General features: G+C 36.6%; 1 protein-coding gene across 5 annotated transcripts in view; it reads left to right on the plus strand.

The window, feature by feature from the left end:
- FAF1 (Fas associated factor 1) overlaps nucleotides 1–17,345 on the plus strand; it is a 472,685-nt gene that overhangs the window by 133,239 nt on the left and 322,101 nt on the right. For 4 of the 5 annotated variants that reach the window (XM_044770763.2, XM_044770762.2, XM_044770761.2 and 1 more), the window contains one exon: nucleotides 14,901–14,947. In XM_044770763.2, the coding sequence (XP_044626698.1) occupies nucleotides 14,901–14,947 (47 nt within the window). Of the gene's footprint in view, nucleotides 1–11,621; nucleotides 11,716–14,900; nucleotides 14,948–17,345 lie in introns of all 5 variants that reach the window. The other variant, XM_070509958.1, reaches the window with a different exon arrangement.

Consider the following 17,345-nt stretch of genomic DNA (forward strand, 5'->3'; position numbering starts at 1 on the left):
TTCCATGAAGAATGTCATTGGGATTCTAACTGGGATTGTGTTGAACCTGTAGATTGCTTTGGGTAGTATGGAGATTTTAACTATGTTTATTCTTCTAATCCGTGTGCATGGAATCTATTTCCATCTCTTTATGTCATTATCAATTTGTTTCAGTAATGTCTCATAATTTTCATTGTATAAGTCCTTCACCTCCTGGGTTAAATTTATTCCTAGGTACTATATTCTTTTAGTTGTGATTGTAAATGGAATTATATTCTTGAGTTCCCTTTCTGTGAGTTTGTTATTAGAGTATAGAAAAGCAACTGATTTTTGTAAGTTGATTTTCTACCCTTCAACTTTACCATAGTTGTTAATTATTTCTATTAGTTTTCCGATGGATTCTTTGGGATTTTCTATATATAAGATCATGTCATCTGCAAACAGTGAGAGTTTCACTTTTTCACTCCCTATTTGGATTCCTTTTATTTCTTTCTCTTGCCTAATTGCTCTGGCCAAAACCTCCACTACTCTGTTGAATAAGAGTGGTGATAGTGGGCATCCTTGTCTTGTTCCTGTTCTCAGAGGGATGGTGTTCAGTTTTTGCCCATTGAGTATGATGTTGGCTGTGGGTTTGTCATATATGGCCTTTATTATGTTGAGGTAATTTCCTTCTATCCCCATTTTGTTAAGAGTTTTTATCATAAATGGCTGTTGGATCTTGTTCAATGCTTTCTCTGCATCTATTGAGATGATCATGTGGTTTTTATTCCTCAATTTGTTGATGTAGTGTATCACGTTGATTAATTTGCAGATGTTGAACCATCCCTGTGTCCCTGGTATAAATCCCACTTGATCATGATGTATGATCCTTTTGGTGTATTGCTGAATTTGGGTTGCCAAAATTTTGTTGAGGCTTTTTGCATCTGTGTTCATCAGCAATACTGGTCTGTAGTTTTCCTTTTTTGTGTTTTGCTTGTCAGTCTTTGGTATGAATGTGTTAGGAAGTTTTCCATCTTCTCTAATTTTTTGGAATAGCTTGAGAAGGATAAGTATTAAATCCTTTCTGAAAGTTTGGTAGAATTCCCCAGGGAAGCCATTTGGTCCTGGGGTTTTATTCTTGGGGATGCTTTTGATTACTCTTTCAATCTCTTTCCTTGTGATTGGTCTATTCACATTGTCTGTTTCTTCTTGTTTCAGCTTAGGGAGGTTGTAAAAGTCTAAGAATTTATCCATTCTGTTGGCATATAATGTTTCATAGTATTCTCTTCTAATCCGTTCTATTTCTGTGGTGTCCGTTGTTATTTCTCTTCTTTCATTTCTAATTTTGTTTATCTGAGCTGTCTCTCTTTTTGTCATTGTAAGTCTGGCCAGGGGTTTGTCAATTTTATTTATCTTCTCAAAGAACAAGCTCTTTGTTTCATTGATACTTTCTAGTGCCTTTTTTTGTTTCAGTAGCATTTATTTCTGTTCTGATTTTTATTATTTCTCTCCTTCTGCTGACTTTGGGCTTTGTTTGTTCTTTTTCTAATTCAGTTAGTTGTAATTTGAGATTGCTTATTTGGGATTTTTCTTGTTTGTTAAGGTGTGCCTGTATTGCAATGAATTTCCCTCTTAATACAGCTTTTGCTGCATCCCATTGAGTTGGTATGGTATGTTTTCATTTCATTTTTCTCCAGATATTTTTTGATTTCTCCTTTAATTTCTTCAATGATCCATTGGTTGTTCAATAGCATGTTGTTGAGTCTCCACATCTTTGTCCCTTTCTCAGCTTTTTTCTTGTAATTAATTTCTAGATTTATAGCATTGTGATCAGAAAAGATGCTTGTTATTATTTTAGTCTTCTTAAATTTATTGAGGCTTCCCTTCTTTCACAGCATATCGCTATCCTTGAGAATGTGCTGTGTGCACTTGAGAATAATGTATATTCTGTTGTTTTTGGATTGAGTGTTCTGTGTATGTCTAAGTCCGTCTGGTTTAGCTTTTCATTTAATTCCACTGCTTCCTTATTGATTTTGTGTCTGGATGATATATCCATTGATGTGAGTGGAGTGTTGAGATCCCCTACTATTATTGCGTTATTATTAATGTCTTCTTTTAGTTTGTTAATAATTGCTTTATGAACTTTGGTGCTCCTGTGTTGGGTGCATAGATATTTATAAGCGTTATTTCTTCTTGATGGGGTGTCCCTTTGATCATTATATACTGCCCCTCTTTGACTCTCTTTACCTGCCTTATCTTGAAGTCTACTTTGTCTGATGTAAGTATTGCAACACCTGTTTTCTTTTGTTTGCCATTAGCTTGGAGTATCGTCTTCCATCCCTTTGGTCTGAGCCTGTGTTTGTCATTGGAGCTGAGCTGTGTTTCCTGGAGGCAGCATATTCTTGGGTCTTATTCTTTAATCCATCTTGCCACTCTGTGTCTTTTTATTGGAGAATTCAATCTATTTAAGTTTAGGGTGATTATTGGTATATGAGGGCTTAATGCTGTCATTTTATCACTCGTTTTCTGGTTTCCCTGCATTTCCTTTGTTTCTTGTCCTGTGTGTTTTGGTCTACCCATATAATTATGTTGTATTTTATGATGTGTTTCTTTGTTTTCTTCTTATTTATTATTTGTGTCTCTGTTCTGCTTTTTCGTTTAGTGGTTACCATGAGGTTAGTATTCAGAATCTCGTGTATAAGATAGTCCTGTTTCTGATGGCCTCTTATGTCCTTAGTCTAAGCCGATTCAGTCCTTTTCCTCCTCCCCTCCTAAGTTGTTTTTCTCACATCTTATTCCATCTTGCGTTATGAGTTTGTGTTTAAACTGACAAGATTATCTTTGTTTTTGGTGTTTTCCTTCCCTGTTATCTTTAATGCTATACTTGAGTATTTGCTCTTCTATTCTAACTCTGTCTACCTGTTTATCTCCTTACTCCATGCTTTATAACCCCTTTCTCCCCCCGCCCCCTTTTTCTTTCAGGTATGAAGGCCTTCTTGAGGATTCCTTGTGGGGGGGGGGGGTGTCTTGTGGCTACAAACTCCCTTAGCTTTTGTTTGTCTGGGAAAGTTTTTATTTGTCCATCATATCTGAAGGATATTTTTGCTGCATAAGAGTTTTCTTGGCTGTAAATTTTTGTCCTTTAAAGATTTGAATATGTCATTCCATTCTCTCCTACCCTGTATGGTTTCTACAGAGAAATCCACTGAAAGCCTGATAGGAGTTCCTTTGAGGGTTATTTTCTTCTCCCTTGCTGCCCTTAATATTCTTTCTTTGTCATTCATTTTTTGTCAGTTTTACCACTGTATGCCTTGCAGTAGGTCTTTTTACATTGACATATCTAGGAGATCTAGAAGGCTCTTCCACATGGATTTCCCTCTCTTTCCCTAGCTTTGGGAAGTTCTCTGCTATTATTTATTTGAACACGCTTTCTGCTTCATTCTCCTCCTCTTTCCTTCTGGAATACCTATAATTCTTATGTTGCATTTCCTAGTTGAGTTGGATATTTCTCGGAGATTTTCTTCATTTATTTTTAGTCTTAGTTCTCCCTCCTCCTCTGTCTGGAGCCTTTCAAAATGTCTGTCTTCAGTTATGCTGATATGCTCCTCTATGATGTCCACTCGAGCATTCAGGGAATCCATATTTTGTTTTATCTCTTCCATTATGTCTTTTATTTCTAATATTTCAGATTGATTCTTCTTTATAGTTGCAATCTCTTTTGTGAAGTAGCTCCTGAACTCGTTGAATTGTTTCTCTACATTCTGTTCTATCTTGTTGAGTTTTTTGATGATAGCTGTTTCGAATTCATTTTCATTTAGATTACATATTTCTGTGTCCTCAGGGCTGAATTCTGGGTACTTGTTGCTGTCTCTCTGGCCTGGAGATTTGATATAGTGTTTGATATTGCTAGAGGAGGTGGTTCAGTTCCTACGCGTCCTGATATTATTTAGTTGCAGTTACTACCTATTGCCACTTGGTGGGGGGTCAAGACCAGCATCTTCTGAGCCCTCTGCCTTCAGCCGAGATCCCAGGCAGTGGGAGTGGGGGGCCAGGTCAGGGATGGGGCGCTTTCTCCTGCGTGCACTCTAGTCTTTCTCACTCTGCTCTCGCTACCTGCTTTCCTGGGGTGTTGGCTTGATGAGGTCACCCCCCACGAAAGCTCTTGCCCAGGTAGAGGTCTTCCCTCTAGGCCGTATGGGCCCTTGGAGGTCCTTGGTGTTCCTGCGAATGAACATCCGCTCCCCCATTCCTTCCCTCTTCGAGCCTCCTGTAGTTGTGGTTTGCAGTTTTTAGGGGAGGGAGTGAAGTTCTCTCTTACCATGTTCTAGCTCCTCTGAGTGGTGCTACAAACTCTCCACCCTCCATCCTATGGCTGTGTGTGTCTCTGACATTTTTTGTGTTGTGTTAGGATGTCCTCTGTTGGAGTATGTATTTCCCTTTTCATTGTATGTTGGAGGGGAGAGAGTCCTGCGAAAGTTTACTCTGCCATGATGTTGACATCACTTGATTATTTAAGGTCAGAATAAGGACTTTAATGCCTTTCTAATATCATCAGAGTATTTTGAGTGGGAAAAGGGTTTTATTTGACTTACTGACATACTGGCTGCTGTGTGAATAGGCAGTAAGTGTGGTGGGGCAATGATGCAAGCAGGGGGACTGGGGATCAGTTTGGAGGTCGTTGAAATACTAATCCAGAGGAAAGATGGTGCTTTAGATCAGGGTGGTAGCAGAGAAAGTCGGTCAGATTCTACATTTTGGAGATAGAATAAAGGTGTGAGAAAGAAAAGAATTGAGGATGACTACACAGTTTTTGACTTGAACAACAGAATCATAAGAATTGCTTGCATTTTTGGTGATTGGGAAGACTGGAGCAGGAGCAGTCTACTCCGTCACTCAAGCCAGAAGCCTGGGCATCATTCTCAGCAATTTCCTCTTTTTCAATTCTTAACTAGCAACCCTGCCCAAATGATCTTCCTAAAGGGCAACTTTGAGATGCAGTAGTTGCTTCTCCATTATCTTCAGGTTAAGTAAAACTTTTAATGCCTTTATACTGGCTCTCATAATCTAACTCTTGCTTACCTTTCCAACCAGCCTCTCACTGCTTCCTGACTCAAACCTTTGCTGAAGCCACACAGAACTACTTTCAGTTTCCTGGATAGATTAAGTAGATTCATACTTTTGCACTTAAAAAAAAAAATCTCTCCCTGAATTCTCTCACTCAAGTCTCTTTTACCTAGAAGAGCCCTGCTTTAACACTTGGTTTAGATATCATCTCTTCTTCCCAGCTGTTCTCCTGACTTTCAAATTACTTGCACTGGTTTGCCTTCATAGTATCTTAAATATATTCCTCTATTGAAGTCCACAAGAATGGAGGAAAGACTCATCAGCTTCGGAGTCATACAGTAGAGTACTTGATGAAAGTTTAGAGGCGGGTATCATAGTGATTAAAATATTTGAAAAGTAGGAATTTGAAGGAAAATTTAGGAGAATTTAAATATAGTAGATGTTGGAAATAATCTGTTACAGATACTTAATGGAAAACTAAATAATTATTTATGAAAGATGATTTTCCTTTCTGCCCAGAAGGAAAGAGGAGAAAATGGTGTTAAGCATCTTTTTGAGGCCTCATTGACTTCCAACCATAATCTCATAGTCTTTCTTTGGAACTCTCCAATTTAGTGTGGACACTTAAATCTACTACTCTTGTTTCGTTGGCCTCTCACATCCATAGCTAGGAAAATTTTCAACCCCAAATAGACCCTTTTCTCATAGCTCACTTGATTAACATAATACTAATGAGGTCTGTGAAATAATAGAAAATATATATATTGGTCTCTGCCCCCAATTCCTGGCACAGAGCTTCTAAAACCCTTGTAATTTCCTAAGTGATAAGAGCACTAGTAGTGTCATTTGTTCTAATATTTGGTCTTTGACCCTGGTTCCTGACACAGCTCTCCTAAATTCCTTGGAATTCCCCAGGTGATAGGAGTGTCTTTTGTTCTAATGAGGAGACTCTTGGGTTCCTGGCTAGCTTCATGATGGGGGCTGGTCACCAGAAAGACAGAACCTTGATTAGAAGTCTGGAACTTTCAGTCCCATCCCCTTCCTCTGGGAAGGGGAGAGGGACTGGAGACTGAGTTAATGATTGATCATGCTTATGTAATGAAGCTTCCATAAAAATCCTAATGGTAGGATTTGGGGAGCTTCTGGGTTGGTGAACACCTGGAGATATGGGGAGGCTGGTATGCCTGGAGAGAGCATGGAAGCTCTGTGTCCCTTCCCACATACCTGACCCTATGCATCTCTTCCATCTGGCTGTTCCTGAGTTATATCCTTTTATAAGAAGCTGGTAATCTAGTAAGTAAAATGTTTTCCTGAGTTCTGTGAGCAGCTCTACCAAATTAGTGGAATCGAGGAGAGGGTCGTGGGAACCTCCAACTTAAAGCTGGTTGGTCACAAGCACAGATAACAACCTGGACTTCTTGTTAGTATCTGCAGTAGGAGTAGTCTTGTGGGATTGAGCCCTTAACTTGTTGGATCTGATGCTATCTCCAGGTAGATAGTGTCAGAATTGAGTTAAATTGTAGGGCACCTAGTTGGTGTCATAGAATTGATTGATGTATGGAAAACCCTCAGATCTGGTGTCAGAAATGAAGTAGTGTTGTAGTAGAGTATTGAGAGTAGAGCAGACACAGAAATGAAGTGGTGTTGTAGTAGAGTATTGAGAGTAGAGCAGACACACAGGAGAAAGTGATTTTTTTTCCTCATACAAGGTCAAAGGGGAAAATCCCGCAACTCATAGCTGTACAATGATGGACTCTGTCAGAACTTCTCAGTGATCCTACTCAAGGCAAAAACATGAGAGAATGATTCTGTTTTGTTCACAGCCGTTGTTTCCTCAGTACTCAGAATAGTTCCAGGTTAGTAATTATCAGATGGGTTAATGGTGGAATGAATTAATGAAATATTCAAATGAACGAATAAAATGAATGAGTGCTATGTACGTAAAACACAATGGAAAAATCATTAAGTAATAGGTGGTATGAGTCAGTTAAATTTTCTTGAAGAAAATGATTCAAATCTGGGTCTTGAGTTCCGTTAAGCAACAATAGGCATGCCTTCCTTTGTGATGGCATATTGTTTCTCACATTACATTGCAATTATTTCTGTAACCGCTTGTTCTGGGAGGAACATGTCTTGTCATCTTGTATTCCTTCCAGTGCCTAAAACGCTGCCTTGATCATATGAGGTGCTCATTGAATAAAAGAGTGAATGAATTTGGGTTGGTGGAAAGGAGAAAGGTTATTCTGTATAAAGCATCAGTATGAACGGAGGAGAGAAAGTCTGGGTTTGTTGGAAGAATTCGCTTGATAGCAAGATCAGAATTGTGAATGCTAAAATACCAAAACTTTGTGGGTCCAATACTTATTTAGGTATTTTGAAAATATTTGAAATCTGACAAACCATAGAGTCATAACTTCAAGTTGAACAAGAGTACACTAATTTAGAAAGTAATTTTTTATACTTTAAATATTTTCAAGAGATAGAAAAAAATGGATAATGGACAAAACCAAGCTCATATTGCAATAGTAATTATTATCCTAGTTCACAGTCTTTCCAAACATGTGGAATATGCAGAGTTGCCTAAATTGGTAATTCTGATTGTCTGCTAATAATATATGTGTGATTGTATATATAATGAAAATGTATTTATCACTTTTATTTTCATAAATTTTAAAATTTGATAGGTTTTCTTTTTCTGCTTGTTCATAAGTTCTTATATTTGAAATATACTTAGTATGTAGTTTCATTAATTACTGCAATCAGTAATTTGGAGATCAGCTAAGAAGGCTGCTAATAAGAATAAAGCTAATGATAATGGTATGATATAATTGTTGAAGCCTGGAAAAATAGTGGTCTGTTAGTAACTTAATGTGTATTATATTGTTTATCATGTGACCTCATCTAATCTCTCTTTATTATTCTTTGAATACAAAGTGGAATTTTGGAGTGGATGGGAAGCAGGATTTATTGAAAGGATGCTGAGAAGCTCACACAGTTGAAGGAAAACTTGACCAACCAAGTCTTAGGAAGATCAGTAAACAGTGTTGCTCCATCAGAAACTCATCATGAGCCTGCCTCTTGAGCGCTGTTGTCAGAAGGACACAGCTTCAATCAGTCACTCATTCAAGATCCATATTCCAAGTAGAATCTGATTGGCCTAAGTTGAGTCATCATGATTAACACATTTCCACCACCACATGGGATGAGGCAAGAGTAATTCTCCAAAGGAAACACAGGATCTGTATCAAAAGAAAAGAGGGAAGGGATGATAGGCAGGTATACACCACAGATGGGTCATAATAATAGCTAATTGGGCAATGTGTGCATCTGAGATTGCATTTTTCTAGCATTCTATGAAACTGAATTAAAGTAAAGTTTTAATATTCTTTTGTTAAATCAACTTTGTCAATGACTAATTTACATACTTATACTGATTTTAAGTATATACAGCTCTATGAGTTTTCATGAATGTATACATTTTGTATCCACCTCCCTCCCATCAAGATTTCCATCATGTTAGGAAATTTGTTCTCTTTTCCAGTCAGTAACCCCCAATCCTGCTCCAGGCAACTACTAATCTGGTTTTTATTACCACACTTTAGTAGTTTTGTCTGTTCTATAACTTCGTATAAAGGGAGTCATACAGTATGCACTCTTTTGTGTTTGCCATTGTTCACTCAACGTAATGTATATGAGATTTATCCATATTGTTGCATGTATCAGAAGTTCATTTTTATTATTGAATAACGTTTGTTTATGTGAATATGCCACAATCTGTATGTCTGTTCATAGACTGATGGACACTTTGGTTAGATTATTGTTTTGGTATTATGAATAAAGCTGCTATGAATAGTTGTGTGCTCGTCTCTGGTGAACGTATGTTTTTATTTCTCTTGGTTAGATTCCTAAGAGTGAAATTGTGGGATTGTATGGTAAGCGTTTAACTGTATATATAACTCTCAAACTGTTTCTAAAGTAGTTGTACCATTTTACATTCCTATGAGCAATGTATGAGAGTCCCAGTCCTCCAAATCCTCACCATCAGTTGGTGGTGTTAGTCTTTTTAATTCCAGCCATTTTACTGTTTTTGAAGTAGATTTCTTTGTGGTCCTCTTTTTAAAAATTAACTTTATTGGGGGCCAGCCCAGTGATGTAGCAGTTAAGTTCACGTGCTTTGCTACGGCAGCCCGGGGTTCGCCCGTTTGGATTCCAGGTGCGGACCTGTGCCCCGCTTATCAAACCATGCTGTGCCAGGTGTCCCATGTATAAAATAGAGGAAGGTGGGCACAGACATTAGCTCAGGGCCACTCTTCCTCAGCAAAAAGAGAAGGATTGGTGGCGGATGTTAGCTCAAGGCTAATCTTTCTAAAAAAAAGAAAGTAACTATTGAAGGTTAAATGAACCCATTTTAAGTGTATGCTTTGATGAGTTTTGACAGATGTATGCACTCTGTAACGTCCACCAGCACAGTCATCATCCCTAAATTTCCCTGTTGTCCCTTCCCTATCATTCCCCGCTCACTCCAAGCAACCCTTGATCTGCCCTGTTTGGAGATTAAATTAGTCTTTTCTAGAGTTTCATATACATGAAATCATATGCTATTTTCTCCTATGTGTCTGACTTCATTCCTCTATTGTAATATTTTCGAGATGCACTTATGTAGTTGAATGTATCTGTAGTCTGTTCCTTTTTATTGCTAAGAAGTATTCTGTTATACCCAGACAGTGTGGTATACCCCAAGAAACATTTGCCTCTTGGGCATTTGAGTTGCTTCTGGTTATTGGGTATTATGAATAAAGCTGCTGTGAGAATTAGTATACAATTCTTTGTTTTGGGCATATGTTTTCATTTCTTTTAGATAAATACTTAAGAATAGCATTGCTAGGTTATATGTTCACTTTTATACAAAACTAACCAAACAATTTTGAAAATGATTGTGTAATGTATGAGACTTCCTGTTACTCGACATTATTGCCAAAACTTGTATCATCTGAATTGATTTTAGCCATTTTAATAGGTATGTATCTTATCATGGTTTTAATTTGCATTTCTCTGGTGACTGTTTAATTTGAACATCTTTTTATCTGCTTATTGGCCATTCATACATTTTCTTTTCAGAAGTGTCTCTTCAAATCTTTTGCTGTTTTCTTATTGACTTATTGTTAAGTTAGAAGAATTCTTTATGTATTCTGAATACAAGTCGTTTCTCAGATATATGTGTTGCTAGTGCTTTTCCCAGTTCGTGACTTACCTTTTCATTTTCTTAATGGTATCTTTTAAAGAGCAGACATTTAAAATTTTGAAATCCAATTTATCAGTCTTTTTCTTTCATCTTTTGCCTCCCCAATGTTGTTACAGTTTTCTATTATGTTTTCTTATTATCCTCATCTGTAAAATGGGGGCAGTCTGAGAATTAAATGAGTTAACATACATAATCACTTAGAGAATGTGTGGCACCTGGTAAGAACTATATACTGTTAGCTTCCTTTTTTGTTACTACAACTCCTTCACTCAGAAGTTATCATTAAGGCGTTTGGATGCTGTCTGTACATCCCTGTCTCATCTCCTGCCTTCTCAAGAAATCTCTTTGGCATTTTCTTTAGGGGTCATTCATTAAAAAAAAATTAAAAGACCAAAGCCGAGATTTGCTATATGTGTAGGAGATGATTTGTATAAGCTACTGCAGTTTTATAATGCACCAATTTACCAGTGGCTTGGTTTCCATTCATATCTGATGTTTTAAGGAGATCTACAGGAATTTTTTCCATTTCCCTTTACCAAAAGGTCTAAAGCCCACCATGAGTCTGGTCATTTTCGTCTTCTGTTAAGGCTGAAGATAAGAATATTCTTACTCTCCTATGGCCACCTCTGACCTTGGCTTTCACTATGCTTTAAATCTACCTCACGTGTCTTCAAGTGGATTCTGGGAAATGACATTCCAGAGTATTGTTCATATCAAATTTTGCTAAAGAGAACTTAGAAGGTAGATTCTCATTGTAGTATATTAACTGGAGACACGTGCCACATAACGACCTTTCAGTCAATGATGGACTGTATATACGATGGTGGTCCCATAAGATTAGTACCATATAGCCTAGGTGTGTAGTAGGCTATACCATCTAGGTTTGTGCAAGTGCATTGTATGATGTTCACACAATGATGACATCACCTAATGATGCATTTCTCAGATCGTATCCTCACTGTTAAGTGACGAATGACTGTCCATTAAAAATGTCATGGACATAATTAGTATGAAAGCAATAATAATTATACCAGAGTGGATTTTCAAACTTCTGTAAACTTGGTCAAGGCAAGATACTTTTCTTAAAATACACTGCAGTCTGATTAATATCCACTGTAGTGGTTTGAATCGGTCACAGAAATAGAAATATTGTCTTTGTTCTCTGTTACTTTGGCCAAATATTCAATCAGTCCCTATCATCATTTTCCTCTTTATGGAATGAGAGATATAATATCTTCCTAGCAAAAAAAAAATTAGCAATGGGATAATTAGCATTTAGCAAATGATATGTGGTTCCTCTAAGTATTTAGTATCATTTCTACTGTATAATCCAGGTTTTTATCCATCTTTTTTCTAGAGGTATCCCCTCTGTCTGTGCTCTCCTGAGTCCTAGATCAGGTACCAGGCATCCTCAAAGTCTAGCTTAGAACCTGGCAATGAATAGGCATTTGGTAAGTTTGTTGAACCAAACTTTTAGTTTTACCCTTTGTGTCTTGAGTCTTTATTGTTTCCCTTTCCGATGAATTCTGTTTAAGCTCAAGAAATCACTATTCTTAAAAAAAGAAAAAGCAAGCAAAAACTTATTCCAGCTGTTCTTCTCCTTGCAGTTCCTATCTTTATACTTTTCACGCTGTTTCAAGAGTCAATTATACTTACCTTCTTATTTCACATGTATTTCTGAGCTTTTTAAATCTAGCTCTTACTAAAATTGTTTTCACATATTTTTAATAATCTCTTCTCAGCCTCATATATTAGACTATTTTCATTTTTCCATTTTATCTAATCCCTCCTTGTAGTCCCTTCTTTGCTCCCTCTATGACACATTCCTGACCTTTTGCCTCCTAGCACGTCCATTTTTGTTGTTTTGTTTTTGTTTCTCTTCTCTTTTTCTTACACATGTGAATTCCCCAAGATTCTATTTTTGTCCCGCTTCTCTTTGTCAAAGAAGAAAACTTAGGGAGAGAATGAAAATATTTTGGGGCTTCATTTATTTGCCTTTAAACAGATGTTGCTTCACTTAACGTAGCTCTGATTTTTTAAATTACATTTTTTCTCCATTTGGATATTACCTGAACTTCTCATAGTAAAATTAATTGTTGAATATATTTTTGTCCCTGCAAGAAGGCAAGCTGTGTTATGTCCATCGGTATATCTCCGTTGCCTAGCACAGAGCTTGGTACATAGTTGGCAAGTAATACATATTTGTTAAGTGAACAAGTAATATCCTACTATCACCTCAAAGTTAACATGTTCAAAATTGAACTCATCTGAGATTTTCTTTTGCTTCTATATCTACCGATTGTTTGGTGTCCAGATTAAATGCTATCTCTTTTCTGAAACTTTCCTTAATCCTCACAGACAAAAATTCTCTCCCTGTTCTGTATTCCTTTAGCAAATTATACTTTTACTGTACCTTCATTCTGGATTACATTTTACTTATTTATGTGCAAAGTTTATGTATATAATGTTGAGGTCAGGGATTATCTTCCTACCCCAAAACAAATATATTGTTTAAAATGATGTGAGATCTTGGAAGAGGAAAAGGGTTGAAGGTAGAGATGTGTGACTGTTCCTTCTGCATAGTATTGTCCCCTCTCCTGTCTTGCTACTTTTCACTTATCCTTTAGTCATAGTTGGGACATTATTTCATCCGGGAAGCTTTCTCTGAACCTTAGTGAAGTCTTGAATATGTGGCTTTTCTTTGTACTCCTCTAGCATCATTCACTTAACAAATAGTTATTGAGTGCCTTTTATGTACTGACACTGCGCTTGGCAATGGGGATCAAGTGGTGAACAAAATTGATATTGTCTTTTCCATGATGGAGCCTACAGTCTAGTGAGCAAGGCAGACATAAACCAAGTAATCACCCAATAAGTAATTATCAGATGCTTTGAAGGAAAAGTATAGGGTTCTTTGTGAGAGCAAACCTACTTAGATGGGGGATTGATCAGAGAAGAGTTTTTTGAAAAAGTGTATCTCACAGAAACCAATTATGATGATTAAGATTTGGCCATACAAAGAATGGGGAAAGGGCATTCCAAACAGAGTATCTCCAAAGGCCCTAGGAAATAGAAGAACTTGATGCCTTTGAGGAACAAAAAGGCAGGCCATTTTGGCTGAAATATAGTACTAGGTCGTTATACAGATGAGGAAACTGAGGCTCGAGGAGGTTGAATGAATACAGAATATATTAAGGATCAGATTAGTAAATGGGAGAGTCTAGATTCAAACTTGGGACTTTATAAATCTTTAGTGTTCTTTCCGTTATACCTTGGCATTCCCTAGTGAAAATTTGAACAAAATCTTTCCAAACTCTGGTATTTTGTTTCTTTTCCAACATCACAGAACATTCTCATACCATTTTCTGTTTTTTAGCAAAGGAGATATTTGTATGTGGAACCATTCCTGTCAACACAAAAGGGGTAGTTGACCTGGCACTAGGCAGAGATGCTTCCATTGAATTTGTGGCTTTGAAAACTGATTTTAGCATTTCCTTGACTCAAAGGATTTATGAGCCTCCAGAGTTGTCAGGGTTCTATGGTATCCACTGTCTATATTAATCTGTGGATTTCTTTGTTTTTTTGTTTTGCCAGTGGAACATTACAACTCTCAAAATTCATAGCAAGCATCTTACATTCTACTTTATTTCCGTTCAACAGTCTAACATTGTAAACTTGACCCACCTCTGGCAAATATTCAAGTTAATGTTTCACAAAATACACAAACTCCTTTTGGCAATTGATTTGCAGGCAACTGATAAAACATGGAAGTGTTAGCTTTTTTTTTCCTTTTTCCTTTTGTTGTGGACATTGATGGGGAAGGGGAGGTAAGAAGTTGTTGTGATGCAGGGGCAAAGTTGAAAAGGTCGTTTTTTTCCTCTAGAGAATCTTCATTATTACCCTGCAGTGAACTGCTCACAATCCAGGATGTAATAGCCTGCTTGCTTAGTAGTCTTCAAAAATGAGCATATGATGTCACACGTTGCTATGTTCTGAGTAAATGGTGACTTGTTAACGTAAAGTTCAATTTCAGGAATGTTTTGTATCAGGAAACTTCCCCTGTGATGCTCCTGCCTCCTTTTGTAACCTGATATAATCATGGTGCTGTGTTTATCAAAGACCTTTTGCCCCTACATTTTTTCCTTCTCAATGTTCTTTTCATTAAGAGTAATGATTATAACATGAAAGAAGGAATTTAATTCCTGAACTAGTTTTTAATTCTTATTGGAGTTTTTCATTTGTGATTTTCTATCTTACTCCTCTCAATGTGAGGAAGGAAATAATGTTAAAAAGTTTACTTTAAGGTACTGATTTTACTTATTCTGACATCCTTAAGCATTGGTTTTGTGGGTGTTTTGCTTGAATGAAGACTGCAGAATTAAATTACTTTTTATGACTCAAGATTTGGGAAATATTATATGCCAAATGCATGTTTTTAAAATTTTCTAAAATACAGTTTTATTATAGGTAGTAGAGAAACGTTTAATAGAAAATATTTTGTATCATTAAGAAAACAATTAGTATTATGTTTAAATTTTCAAAGTATACTTATTACCCTTTACGGTGTCCTCGTCCCTGCCTCCCCCCAGCAGTTTTCTGTTACTTTAAATGATCATCTCTGTTTTTTTGTTTGCAGGCAGCTATCAATGGTGTAATACCCCAGGAAAATGGCATTCTACAAAGGTATGTTATAAAGTGCTTAATGGTAAGATGGGGATTTAGCAAAGCAAAAAAAAGACAGTTATTAATTTTTTCTTTTAATTTTTGATAGAGCATTTGATCTTTGGTCTATAAGTTCATTAATATAGTTACTGTTCTTTCAGACATGTTAATTATATTAATGTCTTATAGTCTCCATCCAACTTTTAACTGTATAGTGTTATTTCAGATTGGGTGCTACCATTTTTAAAGGTGGTTTTATTTTAAGAAAGCTTTTTACCGTCGTCTTTTAATTCATAAGATAGAAGGAACCGAATCTTTAAACTGTTAGTAGTGAGAAAATGAGACGTGGCTCAGTAGCCCGAGAGCATGATTATAATCTAACTATCCAGACTTTATCTCCAACCTGACTACATTCTTTTTTTCCCTCCCTCTTGTTTTTTAAATTAAGTATATGATAACTTGGCAAATTTGAGTAAGTCCTTATATTGAAACTTCCCAGAGCACGAAACTATTTTACCTGAAGAATCCAATGTTAACATGTGGAATGGTCTTTGTGGTTTTGTGTCATTGCCAGAAGGTAAAATTGGAAGATGGTGCCAAGAGAGCTACGATAGTTAAAAAATAATTCCTTAAATTAAAAATAAATTTATAACTTTTCTGTCCTTAAAATTGGACACTGGTTCGGGATTAAAAGAGCACACTGTAAAGTCATAGGAGGTAAAACTATTTGTCCTTCCAACTGTAGTTTAGTTACTTGACTTTTCCCCCCTCCCCTCTCAATTCAAATTTTGGCTTGAATTTTGGTGGCTGAGATTTCTAAGTCACTGAAGCATGATCTGCTAAGTGCGGATGAAACAAACAGAAACAGCAGACTAAGAATGAGGTTGTTTTGGAGAGGAAGAAAAATTACTGTTGCAAAAACATAAAAAATTGCAAAATGTGCTGTACTTTATAGGAAACTGTGTATATTTAGAAAGGAAGCAAAATTTTATTTGGTACCTGTACCATCCTTAATGATTAACAGTTTTTAGGTGAAAGCAATGATAAACAGACCTATTCTCCACCCTTTTTTCTAAACTGTCAGCAAGAGTTTCATTCAGAGTAAGTGTGGCTGATTTCCAGAGTCTGTACCAAATTTTTGTGGTGGTGTTTGTTTTTTTCATTCAAAAGCGTTCAATTCTATTGCTACCCTTGTCTAGAAAGCAAACCAGATGATTACAGGAGCTTCCTTCATGATCATTTTTTTCTTGGTTTAAAAAGTTTTAGACTGCTAAATATGGCTCCAGTTTTATTCTTGAGTAAATGTTATTCCACTTTTTGTGCCAAAATTTTTGCTCGCTAAACCCTTGTGGATTCAGCTGCTAGGTTCTGAGTACATATTGGATATATCTTACAATTAATAGTATGTGCTCTGAGTGAATTCTAGAAATTCTCTCATCCTTGGAAACATCCCATCTCTCCTGTCACAGATGATACTTTTTGCTTAATACATTTTATAACTAGAAATTCAGCACTGAATTGATTTCTCATAAGGTTACTTTAATAGTTTGGGTTTATCCTTGATCAGAATGGGTTTTGGTTTATTTTATTTGCTTAAGTTAAAGAAATGAATAATATATCTACAGAAGAAAGTCAGTTGTATCTAGTAATAGTCTTCAGTCGTTTTCCTTCCTCACTTTGGTGTTTAGCTTTGAAAGCACTGTGGATTTGACATAACTGAAAACTCCTCTTTTGTCTACTGACCAGAGGAAAATGAAAGAGGGCTTTTTGTACTTTCTTCTTTTTTTTTTTTTTAAATATTTTATTTTTCCTTTTTCTCCCCAAAGCCCCCCAGTACATAGTTGTATATTTTTAGTTGTGAGTCCTTCTAGTTGTGGCATGTGGGATGCCGCCTCAGTATGGCCTGATGAGCAGTGCCATGTCCGTGCCCAGGATCTGAACACGCGAAACCCTGGGTGGCCGAAGCAGAGAGCACGAACTTAACCACTTGGCCACAGGGCCGACCCCCTTTTTGTACTTTCTTGTAGGCTTAACACTGAAAGTGGAAGACAATACTAGGAATTGTGTATGTAGGCAGTTAAAAGGATGTTCGTTTTGTGTTTGGTTTCTGTAGTAAAGTTGAATACAGTCTGTGAATTCAACTGACTCTCAATTTGTCAGTTTATACCTTAACAGAGAAAAGAGTTGCCAAAAAGAATCTTTTAAAAATATGAATCATTTTTGGAATGAGAAGAGCCCAATCCCTTTGCGTTTTAGCTTTTCTTGAAATCAGATTTTTGCATGACTTCAAAAGTAAGAATATAGTTTTAAATACACCCACTAAGTTCAAGGCAAAGAAACTAACATTTTTTTAAGGTGTAAGGCACTATGCTGGGTAGTTGACATATTTTTCCTTACTCAAAACTCATTACAACCCTTA

This window comes from Equus asinus, chromosome 5, assembly GCF_041296235.1.
Source record: "Equus asinus isolate D_3611 breed Donkey chromosome 5, EquAss-T2T_v2, whole genome shotgun sequence".
In the NCBI taxonomy this organism is placed as follows: domain Eukaryota; kingdom Metazoa; phylum Chordata; class Mammalia; order Perissodactyla; family Equidae; genus Equus; species Equus asinus.